This window comes from Bubalus kerabau, chromosome 1 (assembly GCF_029407905.1).
Source record: "Bubalus kerabau isolate K-KA32 ecotype Philippines breed swamp buffalo chromosome 1, PCC_UOA_SB_1v2, whole genome shotgun sequence".
Classification (NCBI taxonomy): Eukaryota; Metazoa; Chordata; class Mammalia; order Artiodactyla; family Bovidae; genus Bubalus; species Bubalus kerabau.
This window is the reverse complement of record NC_073624.1, coordinates 250,665,491-250,692,963: the sequence shown is the minus strand read 5'-3', so window position 1 is coordinate 250,692,963 and position 27,473 is coordinate 250,665,491. Positions and strand designations below refer to the sequence as shown.

General features: G+C 39.7%; 1 protein-coding gene across 9 annotated transcripts in view; it reads right to left on the bottom strand.

Annotated features, from left to right (window-relative positions):
* Nucleotides 1-27,473, bottom strand: part of RASGRF2 (Ras protein specific guanine nucleotide releasing factor 2) — a 260,807-nt gene that overhangs the window by 113,420 nt on the left and 119,914 nt on the right. For 8 of the 9 annotated variants that reach the window (XR_008707844.1, XM_055562886.1, XM_055562899.1 and 5 more), the window contains exons 10-15: nt 26,389-26,549; nt 25,093-25,159; nt 24,420-24,556; nt 10,979-11,061; nt 4,006-4,254; nt 3,032-3,420 (exon numbers count right to left, since the gene is read on the bottom strand). Coding sequence is in view for 8 of the 9 variants with exons in the window: in XM_055562886.1 (XP_055418861.1) it covers nt 3,032-3,420; nt 4,006-4,254; nt 10,979-11,061; nt 24,420-24,556; nt 25,093-25,159; nt 26,389-26,549 (1,086 nt within the window). In the remaining variant the exon portion in view is untranslated. The remainder of the gene's footprint in view (nt 1-3,031; nt 3,421-4,005; nt 4,255-10,978; nt 11,062-24,419; nt 24,557-25,092; nt 25,160-26,388; nt 26,550-27,473) is intronic. The other variant, XM_055562907.1, reaches the window with a different exon arrangement.

Sequence of the window (27,473 nt, the reverse complement as noted above, 5' to 3'; positions counted from 1 at the left end):
TATACTATCAGGCCCTAGCCAAGTTAAAATGCAATCTCTAGAAAATCGCAAAAAAGGAGAAAGATTCTTACCATGCTCCCATTAGAAGGCCACTATCAAAAGAACAGAAAATACTAAGTGTTGACAAGGATGCAGAGAAACTGGAACCCTGTACTCTGTTGATGGGAATGGTAAATGGTGTCGGCACTATCAAAAACAAAAATTTACTCAAAAAATTAGAAACAGAATTACCATATGATCTAGCAATCTCACTTCTGGGTATATATGCAAAAGAACTGAAAGCAGCGTCTTGAAGAGGATCTGCATACACGTGTACACTGCGGTATTACTCACAAGAACCAAGAGAGGGAAACAACCCAAAAGTCCATCAAGAGAGGGATGGATAAAGAAAATATGGAATACACATACAAAGGAATACTATTCAGCTTTAGAAAAGGAGAAAACCCTGGCACGTGTTACAACAAAGATGAACCTTGAGGACATTATGCTACATGAAAAAGCCAGTCACAAAAAGGCAAATACTGTGTGGTTTTACTTATATACAATACAAGAAGTAATCAAACTCACAGAAACAAAAATAAGATGGTGGCTGCCAAGGGCTGGGGGAGGGAGAAATGGGGAGTTGTTCAATGGGTACATAGTTTCAGTTTTGCAAGAGGAAAAAGTTCTGTGTATTGTACAATAATGTGAATATATTGATACTTAACACTACTGATCTGTACACTTAATGGCTAAGATGGCCAAAAAGAAGAAGTAGGAGAGAAAGGAGAACTTTTTAGGAGAGTTTTAAATAGTTGCTAGATACTAGAAAGCAGGAAGACTAGTAACAGGGTCTACTCTGCAGAGCTTCACATGGTGTCCAAACTGGACAAAAGCTGTCACTTCACAAGCTGTGACCACTCCTGCTCTCAGAAATGGCTTTCACCACTGGGGGTTACCAGCAGCCCTTTGCTCATAGGTGCTCTTTGGCCATGAGTTTGCCTATTTCCTCCGAGCAGCCCACTTGTCCATTCTTCTTGGCTGACGTCAATGACACCTGCAAATTCTGCTCAACCAAACATGATCTCCCCTGCTTTTCACCTTCCTGAGCCCTCCATCTATACATCTTGAACCACCTGTGTTTGCTTACCTTCTCCAGAGAACTACATATAAGGGGCCAGGGCACCATCTTATTTACCACTGTGGATCCTGTAGCACAGCAACATGCAGAGAAGGAGGTCACAATGACTCCTGAACAACCTTACCCTGTTCCAATCCCAGTCTCCAAACAAAGTCTTGGAGCCACCAATGTCTAACACTGAAATGCTATTCCTAAAGCTCTGCTAACTCAAAATGACATGAGAATCCAGACTAACCTCCAGATTCCTCCTCTCTCATTTAATACAATCCAATAATGGAGGAGAAAGAACTTTCTATATTCTGGGAAGTTCCAGTAATTCCCAGGCTGCTCTGACCCAGAGAGGAGATTTGAACTAAGCCTCCCAAAGTCACTCCCTCCACAGAGACTCCCAAGCACTGTTCTGGATCAAACCCCGGATGCACTTGTCAGCCTGTGCACTGCCTCACTATTCCCAAGAGAAATCCATCGTGATTCTGCTGCGGCTTGTTGTTCTAATGACTTTTTAAATTATCTTTCCCCTTTCATCCTCCTTAGTTGCTAATGTGTCAACTTAAAGAATTTCTTGTTTAAAAGGGTGCTACTTTTGATCTTGACAACCACTCCAGTTAAAATTCCACAAAGCACTTCACTCGGAAAGCTGATTTAAATGATCTGAGCTAGAAAGTGCATAGAAGCTTCAAGCAGGTAGAAAGCAGGAATCTATGCTTCCGTCTCAGTACTCCTCCTTAAAATTTGGACAATTTGCCTGACTTATTGCCCAATTTTTTATTATGTTATCAGCAAACAAATCAGTCACTGTGTAGTTTACAAAGAAGCTGTTTGCTAATTTGGCTGTTAAATTCTGTTCATCACAGAAACACTGGATTGTAAAAGAACAAGGCTAGGCTCATTTCCTGCAACCCTTACGCTGTACGAAGCTGAGACGGGTACCGAGATGTGTCACGGCAGTCCCTAATTAGTCCCCTGAGTGTTTTGCTTGATTTATTCACGTAACAAAAATTTACAATCTGTGAGGCACTGGCCAACGCCCTGACAGTACAGAAGTGAACAAGACAGACAAGACTGCTGATCTCATGAGCTTCTGTAGGAAAAGACTGCCCAGGCAGAAAAGACTGCCCAGGCAGGGGCATAAGCAAGTGCAAAGGTCATGAGGCAGTAAGGACCCAGGAGTTTTTGAGACACAAAAAGGAAATCAGTGTGACTGTAGCCAAGAAGATGAAGAAGAATGGCAGAAGCAGGGATTAGAGAGACAGCATCCAAATCTCATAGGATCTGAAGGCCTTGGGAAGATTATACTTTATTCTAAGTATGATGGGAAGTCTTTGGAACCAGATGATCTAATTCACATTTCTAAAAACCGCTTTGGTTGTGTCATGGACAGTAAACGCTGTCTCAGACTTTATTTTTTCCCTATATCTCTGTCGTAATATGGAGTGTTGCCTTGGAAACTAAACTGAAGAAGTCATCTTAATGCTTCCAGGCTAGGTTGTCATCCTAAGCAAGGAAAGGCCGGAAGCAGTACAGGTGCTTAAGATGGACACTGGAGGAGGAGAAGGCTCTGGGGCTCGAGGTCATGGATGAGGGTGTTTGCAACTTGCCTCTATGCCAAATATTGGGCTGTGCTCTTTAGCCAACCAGCCTTAATCAAATTCCACTAAGAACCTTCCAGTGATAATCATCTAGATGATACTATCCTTCCATAGACAATTGACTACAATTGGCCTTTTACTACAGAAGGCAGCTAACCCTGCCCTCCTTCCACAAAGGCTGGAGACTTTCAGGACTTTCTAATTAGCCATTGCACTCACTCTACTTTCTCTGCAAAAGTAGGAAAGTTGTAAAGAAAGGGAACTAGGGTTCCAGAAGGAATGGTGGGGCCAGCAAACCCAGGGTGTGGTAGCAGGATAATACCTCTCTGAATACTTCGTTTTAGCTTGTTACACAGATCCACGCGGGGGTTATCAACAGACTCCTCTACAGATCCCGGGCTTTGTTCTGGAGAAGAAAGGCCTCTGCTCAGATCCAATGGCACTTTACCAGCGTGAGGCGGTGGGGACGCAGCTGGGCTGTGGGTGGTGGTGGGGCTGCTGGACGCCGAGGAGGTGGTCAGATCCAGTGCGCCTATCCTTGAGTTCAAGGGAGAAGTCAAGGACAGCTTTCTGGCCCTCACTGGGGAGGACGTCCTGGACACAGCCAGTGGAGGTGGGGAAGAGAATTTGCGACACAGGCGTGGGGATTTGCCTTCCACCAAGTGTTCACCTCTGTTGTTCTGGCTGGTAGCAAAAAACAGTTCCAATGACCTAAAAGCAAGAGCAAAAGCTATTAAAAGATTGTGGCCGAGTGAAAAATTAGTCTCCTGATGTCGTTCAAGACATGCTCCCTACATTAAAAGGCCATGCTATCATAGAACTTCTGTGGCTGGATTCCTTTATTTAAATGTTGGCTGTATACCATACACTTGCCAAAAGAACACACTTTTTAGGCTTTGTCTAACCCCTTGCTACTGAACTGTGTCCAAAGACAAGGAACACTGGCATTGGGCTCCACTCCAGATTTACTGAATCAGAGCCTGCAATTTAACAAGGTCCCCAGGTGATGCTTCTGCATATTAAAATGTGAAAAGCACAGTTGCTTTTAAAAAAAGAAAAAGAAAAGAAAGGTAGAAAGAAAAGCTCCAAACAATAGCTTTATCTTGCAAAGGCCACTTGGAAACTTAAACTGCTTCCCTTGGGAATTGTGACCTCCCCTCACCGTCTTCTACTGGGGACTGGGGGGTCTGGTAAGCTCAAAGGCCAGCCAGGACCCTGAAGAGTGGGCTGTCCATCAGCACAGAGACCCAGTGAGCAGGTGGGGCATGTTTCATGTCAGGCTAATCCCAGGCCTACCTGACGGGGATGGAGGTGAAAGGCCTCTTGTATATGTCAGAAAGCTTCCCCAGCACCACAGCTGCCGTTGTGAAAATCCGATAGGTGTGCAGAAAGGTGTTGAGGAAATCAATGCTAAGAAACCGCAGGTCGGTCAGCCTCTCCAAGAGGCGCTCCACGCTGGCGTACCGGATCTGCGGCACTTTGCAGGAGTTGAGGGTTTTACTGAAGCAAATGTCAGTGTCATCCTTGTGAAGCCGGGCGTCAGACCTACGCACAAGGCAGGAACGTGAGGACAAGACCAGAGCATAACTGACCCTCAGCCCCTGAGTATTTCAGGGTCTGTAAATGCACACTCATGTCCAGGCTTCCCCTGGCATTTGATAAAAGATGTGCTCGGACATATACAAGGCAGGGCCACAAAAACATCAACCATGCCTTTATAGTTCAGGAAGGTCAGAATTAATTGTGAAAACAGGAATCATTCATTCCACTGTGGATTCCTTCTCCAGGGGAGGAGAAATAATTTTCCCTTTACACTCCTGAGATCTTAATTGAGTCTCTGTGATAAAAGATAAACAAGAGAAAAATAAAGAAGCTTATTAACATGTATATCTCATGTATCCCTGGGAGATAACCAGGAGAAAATGAGAAACTCAAAAAGGTGGCTTAGAACTTAGACTTAAATGCCATCTTAATAGGGAAAGCGTGGTGGGGGTTGTGTATAGGCCTCTCAGGGAAGAGTAAATGATTTTTAGGAAAGATGAATGGACCCTTAGAATAGATGGAAGGTATCAGAATAGATGGAAGGTTTGTGACAGCCTGGGTGTGATGTTGACATCTAGTCTCTCCTGTGACAGCCGTCAATTTTCCATGGTTGGTGAAACTCCTTGGGAGATTTATGACAATTGAGCTCCTTTTTGAGAATCTGTCTTTAGGCAGATAAGAAGAGTTCAGAAAAACCTTCTCTGCATTTGCTGTTTTTCAAGTGTCTGTAGCTCAATGTAATGAATATGCCAAAGTGGCCTATGTTAGAGTAGCATACTCTGCTTTCACTTCTTTCTCTGATTCAATCCTATTTTATTAGGAAATTAAAGCCAAAGTCCTATTTAGGAGGAGCAGGGCTTATACCCTCAAATCAGAATATCAGAAGTATGATTAAAAAGTAAGGGTGACATTCTCCCCACAGAAGGGTGGGGAAGAGGGGAAGATGCAGACAGCCCTGCTATTATCTGTGGTTATTTCTTTTTCTCACTTGTAATTTTGTACATCTGTGCTCCCCCCCCTCCCCGCCACCAATTTTTTCTTGACTAAACCAATAGATATTATATTATTAGGTATTTTTTCCTCTGGAAACAGCTCTTTGATCAGCTCTACTGTTTTTTTTTTTTCTATATTTTAAGGTATTAATTTCCATTCTTAGTTATTTTATTCCTACATTTTCCTACAGTTGATTTTTGTCATTCTTTTTCTAACTCCTTGAATGCTTAATCCATTTCATTCTTTCTGGCTGATTAATGCATTGAAGGCCATCCATTATTCTGAATACACTTTAAACCATCAATTGTGTAAAATACTATGTTTTCATTATGTTTTCAATACTCTGCAGTGTTAAAAAGTGTCTTCCTAAAAAAATAATGGATGTAATATACTCAGTGAACTCTTCTAAAGATTCCCCTTCCACAGTCTCCACCTGCCCACCTGCAATGCTGGGTTTCTCTCATTCTATAAAACCACCATCTGGCTGCTCCTCAACTTGTCACCTGGAGGCCCTTGTCCTGGAAGCCTGCAGCAGTCTTTCCAGGTGGACAGGAAACTCAGGGGAAGGTTCACACAGCAGCCCTCAGGATCCTTGGGTGTGCTCAGAGCCCTCAGCTCGTGGTGCACCTTCGTTAGAAAGGTCAAGAAGCCGGGCTAAGTTCATAAGACTGAAAGCGTGGAAGCTGAGGCTGAATCCAAGTGAGGCTCAAAGAAACGCACACCTTTGCGAAGACTGCCCGTAGCCTTCACATTCCCGTCTGAGACCCCGTGTCTACCTTCACGGCAGCATCTCAGAAACAGGCGATCAATGAAGTGCTGGATTTCATCACTTGATTAAAGGGTACACTACGGGCCAGTGAGGTTCAGTGAGACAGTTGCTTGCTAAGAATCAGCTGGCTTGTTGTGAGTGTCCCTAATTAGCTCTTGCAGTACTTGGGAGGGATTTTAAATTATATATTTATTTTCTTTGGGATAAAAAGGAATCAATAGCTTCTTTAGCTTGCTCTTGGAAACATCCCACCCTAAAGTAAGCTCAGTGCAGAGGGGAAGACTTCATTTGAGGGCCTGAAAGAGCATTTTAAATGAGTAGCTTACTTCTGACGAGGAACTAAGGGCAGCCTGTTCATTCTAGTCACATCATTGATCTTGAAAATATATAGAAGAGCATCGAGTGACGTTCTTGAAAATACAATGGCTCTTTCTTGTCCTTCATATGTGACCATCCACCAACTTTACTTTTCTGGTTCTTAATCTTCCTCCCTTGTTAAAAGACCTCAGAAACTTCTTTAATTCAATCAGTCTCAGTTCAGTTCAGTTCAGTTCAGTCACTCAGTCGTGTCCGACTCTTTGTGACCCCAGGAATTGCAGCACGCCAGGCCTCCCTGTCCATCACCAACTCCCGGAGTTCACTCAGACTCACGTCCATCGAGTCAGTGATGCCATCCAGCCATCTCATCCTCTGTCGTCCCCTTCTCCTCCTGCCCCCAACCCCTCCCAGCATCAGAGTCTTTTCCAATGAGTCCACTCTTCGCATGAGGTGGCCAAAGTACTGAGTTTCAGCTTTAGCATCATTCCTTCCAAAGAAATCCCAGGGCTGATCTCCTTCAGAATGGACTGGTTGGATCTGCTAATCAAGGTGATCACTTTTTATCCCACCATTTTCCCATCTAAAATCTCCATTTTCTTAGAAATGGCATTTCTAAGTAATGCCATTAAGCTAGGAAAATTTTTTGTTTTAACCTCTAAGTTGAGGTCAACTATTATGAAAAGACAGCAAGCCTCAGCCTAAATACATAAAGTATAAAACATCACTTAAAGGAATATAATCACCTAATAAATATCATGATTTTGCATTCTAATGGTAGTTTTGCACTTGGCATTTTTTGACTATAATTACTTTAATCAAATACTAGGAGGAAAAAATATATTGTAGCCAACACATGAAATTACAACTAATTACACCACTGCCTCTCAAAATTATGATTACAGTTTCATTTTAACTAAAGAAAAAAAAATTAAATATTATGAAATTATTTAATTTTCTTTTATTACACTGAAAGAGATTTTACTTTATTTCCTAAGGGGCCCTCAAGAAGATATAATGTGTTACTTAAGCCTCCCATGATAATAACAACTCCTTTTTGGTAAACATTTTAAAAAACAATCTTGAAACATCAAACCCAAATCACCTATTGTAATTAGTAAGTTTTAAAAGTGAGTCCCTGCAAAGTAATGCCATTAAGATAGGATAAATTTTTTTCTTTTAACTCTGCAAAACATCTTTTTTTTTTTTTTTTATTGCATGTAGCCAGAGAGACGTGCAGGGAGGCAAGAATATAGAATTTAGAGAAGAACAGGACCACGGAGGAGACTATCAGAAGGAACAGAGATTGCAAAATCATCTTTTTCTCTGATTGAAGAGAACCAGGCTCAATGAGCCAGGGGAAAATGGAAGGAAGAAAGATACTAAATATATGAAACTCTGCCTTGGGAATACACCTCGTTGAGAATAGGGCATCCAAATATGTGTGACTTCCATAGGAAGTCCTTACAGCCTCAGATACAGGTTTCTATTCTCTAGTGAGTGGTTCCAACTCATAACAGTGACCTCTCTGTCCCTCCAAATGCAGGGAAGTCTTGGTCTATATAGGAGGCAGTTACAAATGAAACTGGAAATGGGAATTAGTCAAACTCCCAGCACACAGGACAGAAGATGCATTGAGATGCCAGTCATAACTGAGGCAGGCAGAAAACTAAAGTTTTTATCTGTATTAATTTTTTAACTGAACAAAGTGTATGTAGAGTAGGTGTGCAGCTGCCCTAAGGTTCAAGAGCTTATAAGTTGGCTACCAAGTCCAACTTACATATTCTCATTCTAAAGCAGACTGGAATTTCAAGGCTGTCTAATCTTCAAGAAAGTACTTTAAAAAAAGGAATGAAAATAATATACATTATTTTGTGAAATATTAAAATAAGTCCCATCACTTCATGGCAAATAGATGTGGAAACAGTAAGAGACTTTATTTTCTTGGGCTCCAAACTCACTGCAGATGGTGACTGCAGGCATAAAATTAAAACACGCTTGCTCCTTGGTAAAAAAGCTATGACCAGCCTAGACAGCATATCAAAAAGCAGAGACATTACTTTGCCATCAAAGGTCCGTATAGTCAAAGCTATGGTTTTTCCAGGAGTCATGTATGGATGTAAGAGTTGGACTACAAAGAAAGCTGAGCACTGAAGAATTGATGCTTTTGAACTATGGTGTTGGAGAAGACTCTTGAGAGTCCCTTGGACTGCAAGGAGATCCAACCAGTCCATCCTAAAGGAGATCAGTTCTGAATGTTCATTGGAAGGACTGATGTTTGATGTTGAAGCTGAAACTCCAATCCTTTGGTCACCTGATGTGAAGAGCTGACTCATTTAAAAATACCCTGATGCTGGGAAAGATTGAAGGTGGGAGAAGAAGGGGACGACAGAGGATGAGATGGTTGGATGGCATCACTGACTTGATGGACATGAGTCTGAGTAAGCTCTGGGAGCTGGTGATGGACAGGGAGGCCTGGCGTGCTGCAGTCCATGGCGTCGCAAAGAGTCGGACATGACTGAGCAACTGAACTGAAATGAACTGAACTCTGGTAGAAAACTAATAAGAAAACTAGCCTGGTGATGTGAACTTAAAAATTAAGTCATAATTTGAAACTTTTGACTTAATATTCCATACTTGGTTTTAATTTTATTATTATACATTTTTAACTGATCTTTTCTTTTTACCTACCTTTGAAAAAAATACACTTATTTATTTATTTATTGTTGGCTTCATTGTGTCTTGGTTGCAGCACATAAAATCTTCATTGCAGCACACAGGTGCTCTCTAGTTGTGGTGTGTGGAATTAGTTGCCCCATGGCATGTGGTATCTTAGATCCCTGGCCAAGGATGGAACCTGAGTCCCCTGAATTGGAAAGTGGATTCTAAGTCCCTGATCTGTTTTTTGTTTTTTTTTTTAAACTATACTTAAAAACCTAGAAAATGTAAGGCTAAAGGAATCTCTGCATGAGAGTCTTAAAATGACCTCTGCTGTTGTTCAGTCACTCAGTCGTGTCCGACTCTTGTGACACCATGGACTACAGCAAGCCAGGCCTCCCTGTCCTTCAGCATCTCCTGGAGCTTGCTCAAACTCATGTCCATTGAGTCAGTGATGCCATCTTATCATCTCATGCTGTTGCCCCCTTCTCCTCCTGCTCTCAATCTTCCCCAGCATCAGGGTATTCCAATGAGTCAACTCTTCACGTCGGGTAGCCAAAGTATTGGAGCTCCAGCATCAGTCTTTCTAATGAATACTCAATGTTGATTTCCTTTAGGATTGACTGGTTTGATCTCCTTGCAAGTCCCAGAGACTCTCAAGAGTCTTCTCCAACACCACAGTTCAAAAGCATCAGTTCTTCAGCGCTCAGCTTTCTTTATAGTCCAACTCTCACATCCATACATGACTACTGGGAAAACCACAGCCTTGACTAGATGGACCTTTGTCTGCAAAGTAATGTCTCTGCGTTTTAACATACTGTCTAGGTTTGTCACAGCTTTTCTTCCATAAAAAGAAAGAAAAAAATGACCCTGTTCAAAATATTTTAAAACTTGACTAGCAATTTAAAATAGTGTCATCTTTTTACATATTTTCTTTAGTAATTGTGGCACTAGTATAATGTACTCTGCCTTCATCTGATACAATAATTAACAAGTTTTAAACTTTGTACCATTGGGATGATGCTAATTACAAAAAATACCTATCATTGTGCCTACAATGAAGGGACCTATCAATTGTACCTATCAATACCTGCAATGAAGAGAAAAGTTGATGCTGCTTTTTGTCTTAGCTCAGACCTAAAAAAAAATCCACATAAAAGGCATGGAAGACAAACATTTTCTTAGCTTCATGTAACTTTTTGGAAAGATATAAGAGGACTACTTTTAAAAATACATTTTATTCTTAGAATTTGGACTGCAAATAACCAAGAAAATGAGAGTAGGGAACAATTTGGTCAGCTTGAAAATCCTTCCAAAACAATTTTTGAATTTGGAAACACAAAAGTATATAGAGACAAAAGTACTAATGAAGAGAGTTATGGCACATAGTTATTGATGTAACTTCTCGCTTCAAATAAAACTACGGTTTCCTTAGTGATAACACTAAATCATTGGATTTGCTTTCTTAACAAAACACATAGACAGCAAGATGGAAGCCCCCAGCAACAGCCTCTGGAGCAAATCCATACACAGGCTGTGGGTAGACGGTACCATAGAAAAGCCAGTTAATTTATGTTGAATGTCTTCAAAATCTCAGTGTGTCTCTACAACCAAATCTAACTAATATGATTCATACTCACTGAGAAGACTGCAAAAGAATCTGCCAAACTTTTGTCCATCCTCTGACACATCTGCTATCACAACTTTATATACTGAACTTAAAATTTTTGATAGGCTTTTTGTACTGAGGAAGGCATTCTGAATAGTATGAAAAACTGTATTTCTATGCTGTGAGTCAATAAACTATGAATCTGAAAAACCATTACAATAGTCTTATTATTTATAATGGCATATTATGAATTATCACATTACTGCTGAATGTATTCACAGTATGAAGCTGAATCCCAGTGAAGTAATATTTTATTCAGGGTTTTACATTCTCCACCAATTTGATCCTGATTAAAATGTCAGAGAAAGGATTATCACACTTACTTAATCATATGTGGCACAGTAACTTTGGAATTTTCTTCAAACACTATAGTCATTAAACCATTACACCGTATGTTGTCCACGCACTGTGAAATTAAAAAATAGACAGTTACAACCCACATGAAAACCTAGGCAGAGTATGTATTCCTAGAATTATTTAGAGTCATAAAAACAATTCAGTTTCTCATCTGGGCACATAAGCACGCAAGCATGGGTATGCACACATGTGTACACACACACACACACACACACACACACACACAGAAACATTACACAAAGAAGAACAGATTCCATATCCAAATACCAAAACTGCGCACCTAGCAAATGCCCAAGGATAGATATAAGGGCTGCATTTTCCTGGAACATGTTCCCCAAGGATTCTGAGCACAATGTCACATCGGCACAATCCTCTGGCAGTCACAGCTCTACTTGAGGAGTTTACACCCCTAGTGACCACCTCTGCAATATTCCTTCTCTACCACAGGGCGTGGTATGGGGCAGGCAGAGAAGAAATGGTGGCTTCCTTGGATGGGATTCATCTTCTCTCTCACTAGTAAGCTCTGTGTGTGCTTTTGTGTGTGTGTGTGTGTGTGTGTGTGTGTGTGTGTGTGTGTGTGTTTTGCAATAAATCCCCACATTTTACTAGTTTCTCAAGCAGCTTCTATTGGCAATGTGTTGGTTTGGTGAGGATGAACTGTATGCTTTCTCCTTTTCTGATATATATAAAGCCCTGTTCATCTCCTCTCTTTTCTTTCTAAGAAGAAAACTCAGAACGTTGCTAATTTTCTCTGCCTTCTTTATTTACATCTATGCCTTATCAATTCAAAATTTCCCTTTGCAATTATTTTGGGCTAGAGAAGTATTTTGAATTATACATATTCCCTTTAAACAAAACAGAAAATGAAAAAAAAATCTAAACAGTTTTTAAAATCAGAAATTACTTTTAGTTACTAGGATACCATGTACTACTTAACGATTATAATTAAATGGTGTGAGGAAATTGATTGCCAAGTGATTTCACACAGCTCTTGAACTCAGGGTTTATCCTAAACCCCAATGTCTAATGAAAGAATGAATATGCATATAAAAAACTTTGGATTACCAGCATCCCCTGACTGTTGATTCCCCTACTTAGCATATCAGCCATTTTCATACTTAATGTTCCTTAAAACTTTGTTTCCTCAAGTCTTATGCCATTATTTCAATGACAAGGTATAGCAGATCTCAACTTCTGGGAATAAAGCAGAATATTTTAAAGTTCCTCTTCAATTCATTTCTTTAAACATCTGAAATTTTGAATTAGCTTCTTATATGTATAATTGTGGTTCAGTTCAGTTCAGTTCAGTCACTCAGTCGAGTCCGACTCTGCAACCCCATGAATCGCAGCACGCCAGGCCTCCCTGTCCATCACCAACAGTTTGAGTTCACTCAAACTCATGTCCATCGAGTCGGTGATGCCATCCAGCCATCTCATCCTCTGCCGTCCCCTTCTCCTCCTGCCCCCAATCCCTCCCAGCATCAGGGTCTTTTCCAATGAGTCAACTCTGCACATGAGGTGGCCCTAACTACATATTAGATGATATGTGCTTATACGTGAGTTTATACTATATCTTACTGCCCTAGGTGGATTACAAAAATGCATATAGTAACACAAAGTCAAGGTAAGTAAGAAAATCAGAGAGGATTTGGATAAAGTGTGGAAAATAATAAGATGAAGCCTGGAACCAACTGACCACATATACTTTATGTTGAGAAGTTCCAAACACTTGCTCTACATGGTCCTCAAAATTAGCTGAGCCATGGGGCAGCCAACTCAAAGGAAGCCATATGATCAACTACAAAATTCATGGCTTAACAGAACCTCAATTCATCCTACTCTCTATCCAAAGGAAAAGTATCTCACGGGTCTTATAAAGAAAACATTAAATAATGTCGTGAACATTACTGTCCTCAACAACTTTATTTTAAAGTAATTACAGTTTTGTTTTTTTATCAAATCATGTCTTATAAACTTCCTCAACATTGGTTGAAGAGTATAATTTCAAACTAACCACTCTGTGGTGAGTCCCAAAGGATGGGTCCTGCCTTTGCTTATCTGATTTCAAGCACTAATTTCATACTCTGCAGAAAAGGGTCTGTATGGCTGCTCTTCTTTAGGCATAAATAAATGCTGCCTCTCCCATCAGTTTTGAGTAGCAGGAAGTTAGACATGGTATTCTTCTCAAAGTTCTGAAACTGCGCTGTCCTAAATTAGTACCCAGCTGTATGGAGCCAGTGTTTTCACCAGTGAGCCAAGCTGCCAGTAGGAGGGGTATCCTCGTAGGCCTCAAAATGACCACACGACCTCAAGGGAGAGCTCTCAGTCAGGGCCAGGTGAAAAGAGACTCCAGTGACTCCATTCATTTCTATGCATGAGCATACAGGGGAAAGCAAGGAGATGAGAATGGCTGGTGTGAGCATCTAGAACGGAGGAGACGGTAAGAAAGAGGAAGTCAGCTACAGTCAGCAGTCTCGAATCTGGATTATATCCAGCAGGCAGATGGGAAGTCACTACAAGTTTCTAAGTGGTCTTGTTCAAGTTAGAAGATCTACAGCTGGGGGAATTCACTGAATGGCAAGATGATCAGGATGATATTCTGAGTCACAAATGAAATGATTCATGCCTCCGCTGAGGCGGACCATGGGAATGAAGAGGAACAGATGGAGATAAATATTTTGAAGAAAGCAATAATAGAAATTGATGAGTTACTGAATAAAACCAAGAGAAAAAACCAGGGTAAAATTCAAAGATGACTATCACTATTAAGCCATTTTAAATTGGAAAATGCAAATATATTTAAAAGCAATAAACATGGCCAAATGTCTTTTGAGTGACACAGAACTTAACCAAAACTAGTCTACCTTTTTGGATTCTCATGGGCACCAAGAAGATGCATAGATTATATGGCATTAGAGAAGGCAATGGCATCCCACTCCAGTACTCTTGCCTGGAAAACCCCATGGACGGAGAAGCCTGGTGGGCTGCAGTCCATGGGGTCGCTAAGAGTGGGACACGACTGAGTGACTTCACTTTCACTTTTCACTTTCATGCATTGGAGGAGGAAATGGCAACCCACTCCAGTGTTCTTGCCTGGAGAATCCCAGGGACGGGGGAGCCTGGTGGGCTGCCGTCTCTGGGGTCGCACAGAGTCAGACATGACTGAAGTGACTTAGCAGCAGCAGCAGCAGCAGCAGGGATTTTATTAAATGAGGGTCTCATGTCTGCATTTATTAAGTATGTACCTATGTGACAGATACTGGGCTAAATGCTGGAAGATGAGGGCAGGGAGCAGAGAAAGAATATATAAAAGAGTTTCAAAGATGAGTAAGGTAAACCACTTTAAATTCCTTTTCCTAATTCCAATGGGAAAATGGTTTAGCACTATCCCTATTCTTATGAAACTAGGAGCGAGATTTTGGGGCATAGGGATGGATGTTGCATACAGACAGGGAGAGGAAGGAGGGGCTAAATGATCCTTCACCCCAGTGACATTTCTAGCTATTCCTTAGACTTTTCACTCTCGGTTTTTCTGAGCAGAATTAAGATGTTACCTGGGTAACCAACACAGAAAATGGGAGGACAGAGATGGTGTTTGGTGAGAATTGTGGAAAGTAAACAGTGTTCCTTCAATTTCCTTTAACAGTCTAAGCAAAAGCATAGTTATCAGACAACAGCCTTAGGATGTCTCAGGGCTATAGATTTTATATTTAGCTATTCTATTTGGTTCTTTGAAAGTTAAACCTGGATCCTTTTTACATAGCGATCTTTTCTTTCCTTTCTTCTTCCTTCCCTCCTTTCATTTCATACTTTACTTAAAATCTTCTTTTAAACCTGTCTTCTCTAAGTTATCACTCTATTAGATGAAGTTCCAGCAGTGCTAATTATACTCCTTACTGAGTCTTCTGACTCTCATTCATGATAGATCAGTTACTCAAAAGATTTGTAATTTTTTATTTTGAGCACATTGTCATGAGCCCTGAACTGTTGAAGTGTTGCTAATGCAGTGACTTTGTGTTTGCTTCTACCAAGCATTCTTGCTAACCAGCAACAGTCCAAAAATTGTTTCTGCATTAATTTCTCAGTTTGGAATTTTCACACCATGTGAATATTGTGAATCTGAATTTCAAATCCATAGACCAGAAATGCATTTGTTTTTCTCAAAGGAGATTTTTAAAAATTCAGAACCCAAGACAAAGACAGACTTCATTATGATTTCCCAGGCCAAATCGGTATTTTTTTTTTTGAGTTCTTATTTCATGTATGGGACCGCCTTCCAATGCTCAGGCTTTAAACAGAAATCTTAGTTCCTTTAAGGGGTCCAAGGCTAACCCTCACTCCTTTAGCTAATACCCTTCAGGCATGGGACCAATAACCAGACTTAAATCATTCTCATGTCTCTGTGTCTTCAGTTTACATGCTGTTTGCTCTGACTTTAAATTTCCCTGTTATTTCTGGCAACTAGAGATTTCCTTTTATATTTATAAATATCATCAATGAAATAAATTTTTTATTATACTGATTTTATGTATTAAATATTTATTTTTAAAAAAAATTAATTTATTTTACTTTATATTATTGTATTGTTTTTGCCATACATTACTTGAATATTTCTGATTTTGTAGCCAGAGGGGATCTAAATTGGTGCAGTCCTCCACACTGCCAGAATTGAAACTTGAGATAAATGTTTTAGATCCAAAAGAGAAGATTTATGTGACCACTTCTGAACATCTTATTATCCAGTGTCAGATCTCATTTTGTAAATCTACTTGATTCATTGTGTCAAGCATTAAATTATTTTCAATAGGAATAAAAATAAATTTTTACTTACACTCAAGTCTCAGAAGGAAATATACATGCAATCTGAACCAGAGATCAAAAGACCATGTAATAAAAAAATCACATTTAATTGTATAAAAAGGTCTTTGATAACTGACACATCTATCTGTGGGATGGATGAATATATATACATATAAATATACACACACACATATACACATATGTTGCTATTGATTAGTAGCTAAGTTTTGCGACCCCATGGACTGTAGCTGGCCAGGCTCCTCTGTCCCTAGGATTTCCCAGGCAATAATATTGGAATGGGTTGCCATTTCCTTTTCTAAGGGATCTTCCCAATCCAAGGAGTGAACCTGCATCTCCTACATTAGCAGGCGAATTCTTTACCACTGAGCCACCAGGGAAGCCCATACACACATATACATGCATGTGTATATAAAATATATTATGGTATATTTATAACAGAGAAGTGGTTTTGAAATGGACTCTTTATCTATTAGAGGCTCCACAGACAGGGTTCAGTGACAACATGATTTTGAACAAACAGGATTCCTAGGGGCCCTGGGTTTACCAATTCTACTTCAACCAGAATATTTTGCTTTTATCTCACTTCCATTTGGTATTTTCAGTACTGCTGCACGGAAGAAAAGAGTTCTCTTCCAGAAAGAAAGTTAAACTGCAATAGAACTTTTATTTATGAATGTGTGTATGAATATATTAATATTTATATTGAAAGTATATATTTATAATCATATAAGCACATATCTTGTGTTGGGGAGAAGAGATTGAGCCCTGGGAAAATGAATCCAATTCACTCAGTTAAAAGAGAAAGACATGAAAATAGCCAGCGCGTCATATAACTTTAAGGACAAAATTTATGTGAATTACTATAAACCTTAAAATCAGTAAGATAACAAAAGCAGATTCCTAGATCATGGCTATTCTAGTTCAGTTTGTGATGACTATGACCAGGGGATAGAGGACTGGGAATATGCATATTTATAAAAGCCCCACAAATTAAAAAAAATTTTTTTATTGGAGGATTATTGCTTTACAATATTGTGCTGGTTTCTGCCATACATCAACATGAGTCAGCCACAGGTATACATATATCCCCCTCCCTCTTGAATCTCTGTCCCATCTCCCACCCCATCCTACTCCTCTAGATTGTCATAGAGCACTGGGCTGAGCTCCCTGTGTCACACAGCAGATTCCTACTAGCTATCTATTTCACGTATGGTAATGTGTATGCTTCCACGCTATTGTCTCAATTCTTCCTACTATCTCCTTCCCACACGGTGCACAAGTCTCTTCTCTGTCTGTATCTCCACTGCTGCCCCTACTCTACAAATAGATTCATCAGTACCATCTTTCTAGAGTCCACACACATGCATTGCTGCTGCTGGTGCTAAGTCACTTCAGTCATGTCTGACTCTGTGACCCTGAGGACTGTAGCCTGCCAGGCTCCTCTGTCCTTGGAGTTCTCCAGGCAAGGACATTGGAGTGGGTTGCCATGCCGTCCTCCAGGGGATCTTCCCAACCCAGGGATTGAACCCTTATCTTTTATTTCTCCTACACTAGCAGGCAGGTTCTTTACCACTAACCCAACCGGAAATACAATATTTGTCTTTCTCTTTCTGACTTACTTCACTCTGTACAATAGACTCTAGGTTCATCCACCTCATTAGGACTAACTCATATACTTGTTCTTTTTTTTTTGTTTAGTTTTTTTTTATTTTTAAACCTGATACACTGTATTAGTTTTGCCAAACATCATAGCTGAGTAAAGGTCCGTCTAGTCAAGGCTATGGTTTTTCCAGTAGTCATGTATGGATGTGAGAGTTGGACTATAAAGAAAGCTGAGCACTGAAGAATTGATGCTTTTGAACTGTGGTGTTGGAGAAGACTCTTGAGAGTCCCTTGGACTGCAAGGAGATCCAACCAGTCTACCCTAAAGGAGATCAGTCCTGGGTGTTCATTGGAAGGACTGCCGCTGAGCTGAAACTCCAATACTTTGGCCACCTGATGCGAAGAGCTGACTCATTTGAAAAGACCCTGATCCTGGGAAAGATTGAAGGTGGGAGAAGAAGGGGACGACAGAGAATAAGATGGTTGGATGGCATCACCGACTCAATGGACATGAGTTTGGGTAGACTCCGGGAATTGATGCTGGACAAGGAGGCCTGGGGTGCTGCAGTCCATGGGGTTGCAAGGGTCAGACACGACTGAGTGACTGAACTGAATATTCCATTGTGTGTGTGTGTGTGTGTGTATATATATATCACAATTTCTGTATCCATTTTTCTGTAGATGGACATTGTCCTAGCTACTGTAAAGAGTGCTGCAATAAACACTGGGATTCATGCATCTCTTTCAATTAGGTTCTCTCAGGGTATGGTGGCTCAATGGAAAAAAAATCTGTCTGCAATGCAGGAGACACAGGAGATGTGGGTTTGATCCCTAGGTTAGGAAGATCTCCTGGAGGAGGGCATGGTAACCCACTCCAGTATTCCTGCCAGGAAAATCCCATGGACGGAGGAGCCTGGCAGGCTACAGTCCATGGGGTCAGAAAGAGTCGGACATGACTAAGTGACTAGGCACATGCCCAGTAGTGGGATTGTTAGACCCAGGTAATTTTGAATCAGTTGGTCCTTGAAGGAAGGCTAACAATGCCTTTTGCAGCAGTGTTTTTGTTTGGTTGGTTGGTTGGGCTTTTTTGTTTTGCTTTGTTTTCCTTTTTTTTTTGACTGTACCACACAGTTTGTGGGACCTTAGTTCCCTGACTGGGGATGGAACCTGTGCCCTCTGCAGTGGAAATGTGGAGTCCTACCCATTGGACTACCAGGGAATTCCCTCTAGTAGGCTTTTCTGCAGGTCCTGCTTAAGGAAGTATCTGGTCAAAGGTCAGTAATCTACTGCATCACCATACCTTTCTATCTTCCTAATACTTCTAAAGAGTGGGAAGAAAAGTAAACTCAATTTTTCTCTTACATTACCTTTTTATATTAAAGTAAAAAATTCCCTATTGATTCCAGAGAAGCTATTTTAAGGGAGGAAGCATGTCAGTGTGCTACAAATTTGTCTATATTTTGACACATCTGCCCAAACCAAGAAGCTCAGAGGTGAATTTTAATTCTGCATTTTAGTTAATACCCATAATTACAGAAAAGTCTGTTTAATACTCCATTATGTATCACAGTAAGACATGCACAGATGAATGCACTATATTGAAATGAACGGTCAAATGTTCAGCCTCAAATTTTTCCCTATAAATAGATGAAAAAGGGAAGAATTATTGGTCAAGACCATTAACCACTTGCACATTTTGTTGGAGGCACCAACGGTTAATTATGACCTTGCTGGTGGAGCTAAAAGTATAATTATTCATTCAAGCAATTGTTACTTCTAAAAATTACAGCTTCAAAGAGAGAGGCCTGACAAAGCTAAAAGTCTTAATTTTCATACAGAGTTCTCTATGTGAAAGTGGGATTGTGTCAATACTTAGGCACCACTTTATTATTTCAAGTAAGAGCTACATGTGATTAGTATAACATGGTACAGTGTTTTAGCAAGGTGGAGTCAAATTACACCAGAAAAAATTAAAATTTGCAAAACAAAAAAAATGACAAAAATAAGGACAAAATCATGGAGAATATATTCATAATTTAGATCAAAAGAAATGTTCATTTCCCTAGGACAGGGAAGGATATCTACAAGCATAGCCCCAACAAATAAATGTCCATCTGGTATAAACAGACAATAAATAGATATGGTGGAAAATAGTCTCACTGATAACTGCAGAAGTAATTAAAATCACTAGGAAGGAATTCCACTTTTCCATTAAATGAAGAAATGTGACAAACATGACAAAATTCAGCACTGGCAGGACTTAGAATAGATGAGTTACATATTTCTTGGAGTGTTTTGGCAGTCTGTTGAGTCATGAATCTTGAATTCATGAAAGTGATCAGGCCCCCTTCACCAGCCCTATACCTGTGGGTAAGATACACCAACAAGGGGCCTTGAAAGGAGGAGTAACTCTCCGTGCAAAGATGGCTAGCACCACCCCATCCACACATTAGTGCTGGAACTTGGAAATTGCCCGTATGCCTAATTATTCAGAAAGAGCTAGAAAAGTGGTAAGTTAACATGATGCGTCCTTAGTTACACAGTCATGTTGGACTCTTTGGGACCCCATGGACTGCAGCCCACCAGGTTCTGTCCATGGGATTTCCTAGCCAAGAGTACTGGAGTGGATTGCTATTTCCTTCTGCAGGGGATCTTTCTGACCCAGGGACCGAACCTGCATTTTCCGCATTGGTAAGCAGATTCTCTACCTGCTGAGTCATCAGGGAAGTCTAAGTTAACATGGTAGAATAAACATATATTACCATTAGGAGACACTGATACAAAGAACTCATAGGAATATAGGAAGATGAAAAAGGAAAAAATGATGCATATATGCAGCTAGAGGCAAACTGTTGAATTATTTTGGTATGGCAGGATTGTGAAGGTTTCAGAGATGAAAATATTTGATTTTCAGAACAGAGTTTCTCAAATGTAATTGTGCAAAAGTGATCAGTGGAGCCTGTTAAACCTGAGGGGGTGTCTGGAAGGAGGGTTCAGGAATCTGCATTAAAAAAAAAAAAAAAACCTTCAGGTAATTATCTGTGAAAGACACTTTGATAAACATTTATTTAGTGATCTGGGTGTTGGAAGTATTTCTGGTTCCTTTTTGTATCCATATTTTTACATATACATGATAAAATATTAAAAGGTACATTTCAAGCATTCTGTAGGCTCATCTTATCAATAATGAATATGCCCATAGGGATGTTTGGGAGACTGACAGATTTCATCAATGTATGTATAGCACACAGTTTCCCCCATAAAATGAAAATGTTTTAAGTGGAGAACAAAGCCCAGTTGAGATGCAGGCTGCTGGGCAGTAAACTAGGCTCAGTTGATAGTGGAGCACTCTGTCCCCACCACCCACCATTCAAACCCCGTGTCAGGAAAATCACTAAGTATCTCAGAACACTCACTACCTGGCTCAACATTTTTTTTTTTAATTCGAGTGTAATTGCTTTACAATGTTGTGCTGGTTTCTGCTGTCCAACAAAGTGAATCAGCTACATGCATACATATGTTTCCTCCCTCTTGAGCCTCTGTCCCTCCCCCACATCCCAGGCCCTAGGTCATCACAGAGCATGGAGCTGAGTTCCCTATTCTATACAGCAGGCTCCCAGTAGCTAGCTATTTTACACACAGCAGTGTACCTATGTCACACTTAGTCTCCCAATTCATCTCACCCTCCCCTCACCGTGTCCACTTGTCTGGTCTCTATGTTTACGTCTCTATTCCTGCTCTGGAACTAGGTTCATCTGTACCATTTTTCTAGATTCCACACATGTGCATTAATATATGATGTTTGTTTTTCTCTTTCTGAGTTACTTCACTCTGTTTGATAGACTCTAGGTCCCTCCATATCTCTACAAATGACCCAATTTCATTCCTTGTTATGGTTGAGTAATATTCCAATTTATATGTGTACCATAACTTCTTTTAGAAGCAGTTGGCTCATAGCCACTCCCTCCTCTTCGATGCACTTCCTTCGTTTGACTTGCAAGACACCGCACCCTCTCGGCTAGCCTCCAATTGCGCTACTGGTTCCTTCTCTTCTTTGCTGTTCGTGACTTCTCACTCACTCCACGGGCTTCTCCTCATTTCTACCTATACTGACTCCCTGGGTGATCTCAACAGTCTCGTGGCCTTAAATATCATCTAAATGACAGAGAGTCTCACACATGGACCTCCCTCCAAGCACTGAGCGTCCATACCCCACTGCTTACTTAACAACTCCCTTGAAATTACTTCCCTCTTTCTACTTTCCCTCTCAACATTCCCCTTCAGCCACATCTAACCTTCATGCTATTGCTCAAAATATACTGCCTCCTACTCTAGAGTGCTTGCAGAGGCTGTTCCCTCTGTGTGGAATGACTTTCCCTCTGTTAAATATCTACATGGTATTTTCCATCACTCGCCACAGTCTTTGTTTACATGTTGTCTTCAAAATGAGATGATCACCTTTTCAAAATTGTACTGACCCACACCTACCTCCAGTCGCCCAGTCCTTCTCAACCTGCCCTATTACCTTCTAACATAAAATATTATATATTTATTATCTTTACATTGTTTTCAGTTTCCCCACACTAGACTGTAAGCTACACAAGGTCAGGGAATTTTTGTTGTTCTCTCCTGTCCATGATATATCACAAGCACCGAGATAGTGCCTAGCATATGTTATCACTGCATAAATATATTTGTTGAATGGCTGAAATTTTAAGTATCGAAACCACACAATATTAAGGTTCTACTGAACACAGTAATTTCGTATCATGATATCACTGTCACTCAGAAAGACACAATTTCCTGTTGTTTCTTTATCCAATTCAATTGTACATATAATCTAGTACACCAGTATATTAGCCATAGAAACTTGGAGAAATAGGAAGAAATTGTACACCTACACTCAAGATGTAGTCTACATGCGTACTCAGTCGCATCCAACTCTTAGCTACCCCATGGACTATAGTCTGCCACGTTACTCTGACCATGGAATTTTTCAGGTAAGAATACTGGAGTGGGTTGCCATTTCCTGCTAAAATGTAGTCTAAGTAGAGAGAATCACTGCTTCTGGGAGGCAAAGTATTAGATCCTTTCTTTAAAGGACTGGGCATAGAATCATTCATACACCTCAAGGGTCTTTTCTCTCTTAGCGATGCCTCACCTGGCCCCCTAAGTAAGATCGCTTAAAGTTTTTATCAGCTCTGAATCTTAGGCACCCCAGTTATATCATAGGGTAGAAATGATAAGAAGCTGGAAAAACAAGTTTGTCTACAACTCTAATTCTCCCCATTCTTCCTACTTATCTTGGCTTCACAACACATACACAATTTTGTTGCACTAAGTTGTCTACTTCCCTTTCTTCTCTACTAATCTGTCTGTCTCCTTGAGAGCAGGGATCGTTGCCAAACCCCTGGTACTTACACAATGCCTGGGAGCACAGGGTGATTGCTCAGTTAACATTCACAGAATCAATAACTGATTCAGAGTTTCTTAAGGTAAAAGATGCATTCCACAGACTTAATTACAGTATTAATTCATACAGCTTAGAGCTAATGAAAGTATTAGTAAATCTCCATAAGTGTGTAATTATGCAAATATACATGATCCCATATTTTTGTTTCTTTGTTAACCAGAAAAGAAGCACCTTGACTTCAGCTATGTATTCATCATCAACAGTCCTGGAAGAAAAGCAGTAAAAATCTGGAATTCCAGTAGAGGACATTTACAGTGGTAATAAAAGACCTGGATTAGGTTTCAGTCATGACCCAGCACAGTTGTGTAACTTCAGACAAATGCTTATTAACCTTCTGAACCTCAGTTTTCGTACCTGTGAAATGGGACTACTGTTTCTGTTTACCTTCGGAATGTTATTGTAAAGGACAAATGAGATTAAGTCTGGTAAAACTTCTCTGACATATAAAAATAATTAACTTGCACATTCATTTTCTTTCTATTTTTGCTTTTCAGTCTCTTAGAAAAAAATTAAGGGGTTTTTCTGGGGTCCAGTGGTTAAGACTCTGCCCTCCCAATGTAGAGGGCACAGGTTCAATCCTTGGTCGGGGACTTAAGATCCTGCATGGCTCACGGCAAGGCCAAAAATTTAAAAAAATATTAAAAAATTGCTTTTTTAAAAAAAGAAAAAATTAAGTATCTGAAAAACCATGATATATTTATAGTTCATATTTATATTTAACGCATATATAAATTACTAAGGGCTCTTCAGAAAAGGAAGACAATGGGATCTATAACATATGCCTTTCCTGTTTGCCCCAATCATCCTTTAGTCAACAACTCTGAAGATGATTAAGCTTTAATATTTTCCTTCACAGCTTCCCTTTTCACCTAGATTGGTTAATGGAGCCAAAATTAATGTGGAGCTTGGCTTGAAGAATGCCCAAGTCCAATCATCACAGTTTTGACATTTTTTTCAAATCCTGAACAAATGTAGCAATTCCCTAACCAGACAGTGCTGATTAAGGAAAGGTAAGCAAATCTGTTCCCTAACTTTTTCTATATAAAATACAGGAACTCATTTTCAGGCCTCATACTACAGGCATTCTCTCTTTTTTTATTTGATTCCACAGTCCTTATTAGCTATTTTTACATCTCTTAGCATTTTCCTATCTCAGCAACAAATAAGCAAAAAAAAAAAAAAAAAAAAAAAAACCTAATGAGGTCACTGGAGAATTGACTACTCACGGGGCAATTTTAACACTCTCCAAACAAACACACAAAACCACTGTCCAACTCAAGTGCATACTGGCTTATACAAGAATGCCCAGGATACAAAATACAATGACAACATTTAGGTAAATTGTAAACAAACAACAACAAATGATTCAATACATGAGGACAATGACCACAGCAACCAGAAGTAATTTTCTAATAAAAATAAATTGACTCTAAAACTGTGTCCCAAAAGTTTATGCTGTGAAATTTAAAACACAAACAAAAACCAACTTGGGGCCAAAGTCACTTGCTTACCTGACTGATGTCACTCATCCAGGCAGCTTTCTCCTGGCGGGAAGGTGCTAACAAGACCACAGTGAAAGGGGCAGCATCTGGAGGCTCCACCACTATTTTGAAATCCAAGTGTCCAAACACTTGGCCAGAACCTTTGGCTTCAACACACGTAAACCAAACAATTAGATGTGAATACAAAAATATGAGTGATAGATAACTGCTTTCTCAAGGTCCTAGTAATACAACCAATGTGCATTTAAGTCCAGAATCTCCTTTTAGTGATACAGTACTTCTCAAGCATGGGGATGGCTTTGTTAAGCTCATAAGCAGATGAAAGAGCTGAGATCGGTGGGTTACTCAAGACTAGGGTCCTGCTCTCCTTGTCAATTCATGGCTTTTTAAAAATTTTCCATAAATTACAGAATTCCAACATTCTAATTCAATTACTTTCTTCTCTGCTGCTGCAAAGCCACTATCACGAGACAAATTCAGTAAAATGTAAATTTCCAAAGATGGCTTAACTGGGGTCACAGGTTAAATGGGTCAACAGAATTTTTCACATATAAATGAATTCAGGGAATTTATTCTTAACATCTTCCCTGTCTCCTGAAGCAGCTCTTCTTAGCTATCAACGAATAAAAACCATAGGACTATTTAATGCTAATATAATTCTAAGTGATAGAATGTGACTTACAGTCATCATCGCTCGCATCGGGCTCCTCAACCAAGGTACATTCTATTAGAGACAGAACTCCACCTGTCTGGAAACAGACCAATTTTTCATTAAGTGGCTGAGAGTCTTGCATAGGTTGGGAAGCTGTGATTTGTAAACCTTATATTCGAACTGCCACAGAATAAACAGCAATTCAGTCTTGAAACTAATTTTTCATAGAGCCCAAAATTAAATTTAAATGTGTAAAAGTAATTGAATTCACTGAGCTTCATGATTCTTCCCCACCATCTGACTCTCACTCCCAATGTCTGTAAAATTTAAAGAGTCGGTCTATGGGAGATTTTATGGCACCCCAGAGGCCCCACAGAGTGAATGCAGAGCAGCAAAGGGTAAAACTCTACAACCAGTAAGTGACTTAAGCAGTAGAACTCTGCTGTTGTGATGCTGGATAATATTTTCAGGCATTAATAACAGAAGGTACAGATAGGCAAACTTTTTCTGTAAAGGGCCAGCTAGTAAATTCTTTAGGCTTTGCAAGCCATATGATCTCTATTGCCACTGCTTAAATTTGCCATTTTAAAAAGCATGAAAACAGCCAGGTACAATAAGGAAGGAAATGAGTTGTGGCTGTGTTCCAATAAAACTTTATTATTAAAAAGAGGCAGCAAGCTGTGGGCCATAGTTTTCTCACTCTTGGTACTGAGTAAGATAAAATAGCATTTAGCGAATATTACACAATCAGTAGGAGAAGGCAATGGCACCCCACTCCAGTACTCTTGCCTGGAAAATCCCATGGACGGAGGAGCCTGGTGCACTGCAGTCCATGGGGTCGCTAGGAGTCAGACACGACTGAGCGACTTCACTTTCACTTTTCACTTTCCTGCATTGGAGAAGGAAATGGCAACCCACTCCAGTGTTCTTGCCTGGAGAATCCCAGGGACGGGGCAGCCTAGCGGGCTGCCGTCTCTGGGGTCGCACAGAGTCGGACACGACTGATGCGACTTAGCAGCAGCAGCAGCACACAATCAGTATACTGCAGTCATTTGACAAGATTTTTGAGCTCAGTCAACAACTAGTAATTTTGTCCAGGTTATGATTTTAATTGCCTTACTTTATGGCAATTGCATTTAAATTTCTATTACTTTGGATTTAACTGACAACAAAGTAAATGTCAAGGTTGGCAACTGTATATTACCTCACCATGATACGGTAATAATCTATTTTATGATAGTAGGCATGGGAAAGTCATAATTAAATTAACCTCAATGCCTCTTAAGTGCATGGAACATAAATGGAATAGTCATGTAAAACCAGTACCTTGAGCAGATGCAGCTTTCCTCCTGAACTTCTTGTACAAATTAAAAAGTGTTTTGTAAACAAGAAGCACTGTCTTTCTCCTTCCTTTTTCAAAGACAGTGAACCCAGGCGAACTTTACTAAGTTTCCCTCTCTCAACGGAAGGTACTTGAATAAGAGAACCTGGTGATCACAAAAGTGAAGAACACACAGTAATTAAAATTCTGTCAAGTGAGAGCAGTTCCTGATGCAAAAACACTAGGGCCTGTTTCCCAAGATACCAAGGAATTATTTGTTGTACCATCGGAATAAGCAAATCCCCTGCACTTTGAGCAGAAGAAACAATACATTGCTATGCTTTAAGAGTCACACCAATTCTTACTATTTTTGTAGAACACTTTAGATTTGATTATTTATATATAAGCTGGAAAATAAGTTTAAAAACAAAGCCATACTGAATTCAAAGAATGAGACATTTCTGCCTTCTGTCCTTCATAATCTGATGTTTATCAATTTATTTACATAAGAATAGGGTACATATTGTATAATTACATATAGTATTAAAACAACATAATAAAAAGCAAGTCAAATTTGTTTTTCCTAAAGCAATAAAGGTAGATGAATAGCATTAATATAGCCTACTTTGTATTTAAAAACATGATGCACATTTATAATGTACATTTTTAAATGTACATTATAAAAATACACAGATTATACAATTCAACACAATTTAGTGAAGGGCTGTTTTTAAAGGGCAGTTATTTCAGGTTACATTTAAATTATATGTGATAAAAATTCTTTGTGAAATCTACATGGAAAAGAAACCACATAAATTCTATATGCAGAACACTCCTGTGTTCTTCCATTCAAGAAGCTAAGCAGAGATTTTATATAATTTCACTCTAATTATGACCTCCTGCTCTCCTCAAAAGGAAATTCTAATTTAAATATCAAACCAAAAAATGCTAAGAAAGATGCTTGCAAATACATTGCCTCTGACTTCTGAAATGCTCCGAGCCAGTACTATTTCTTTTTTTTATAAAGCTTTGATTTTACTATTTCTACTATTTGTGTAATTCACCACCTACCCCAAATGCAGCTTTACAA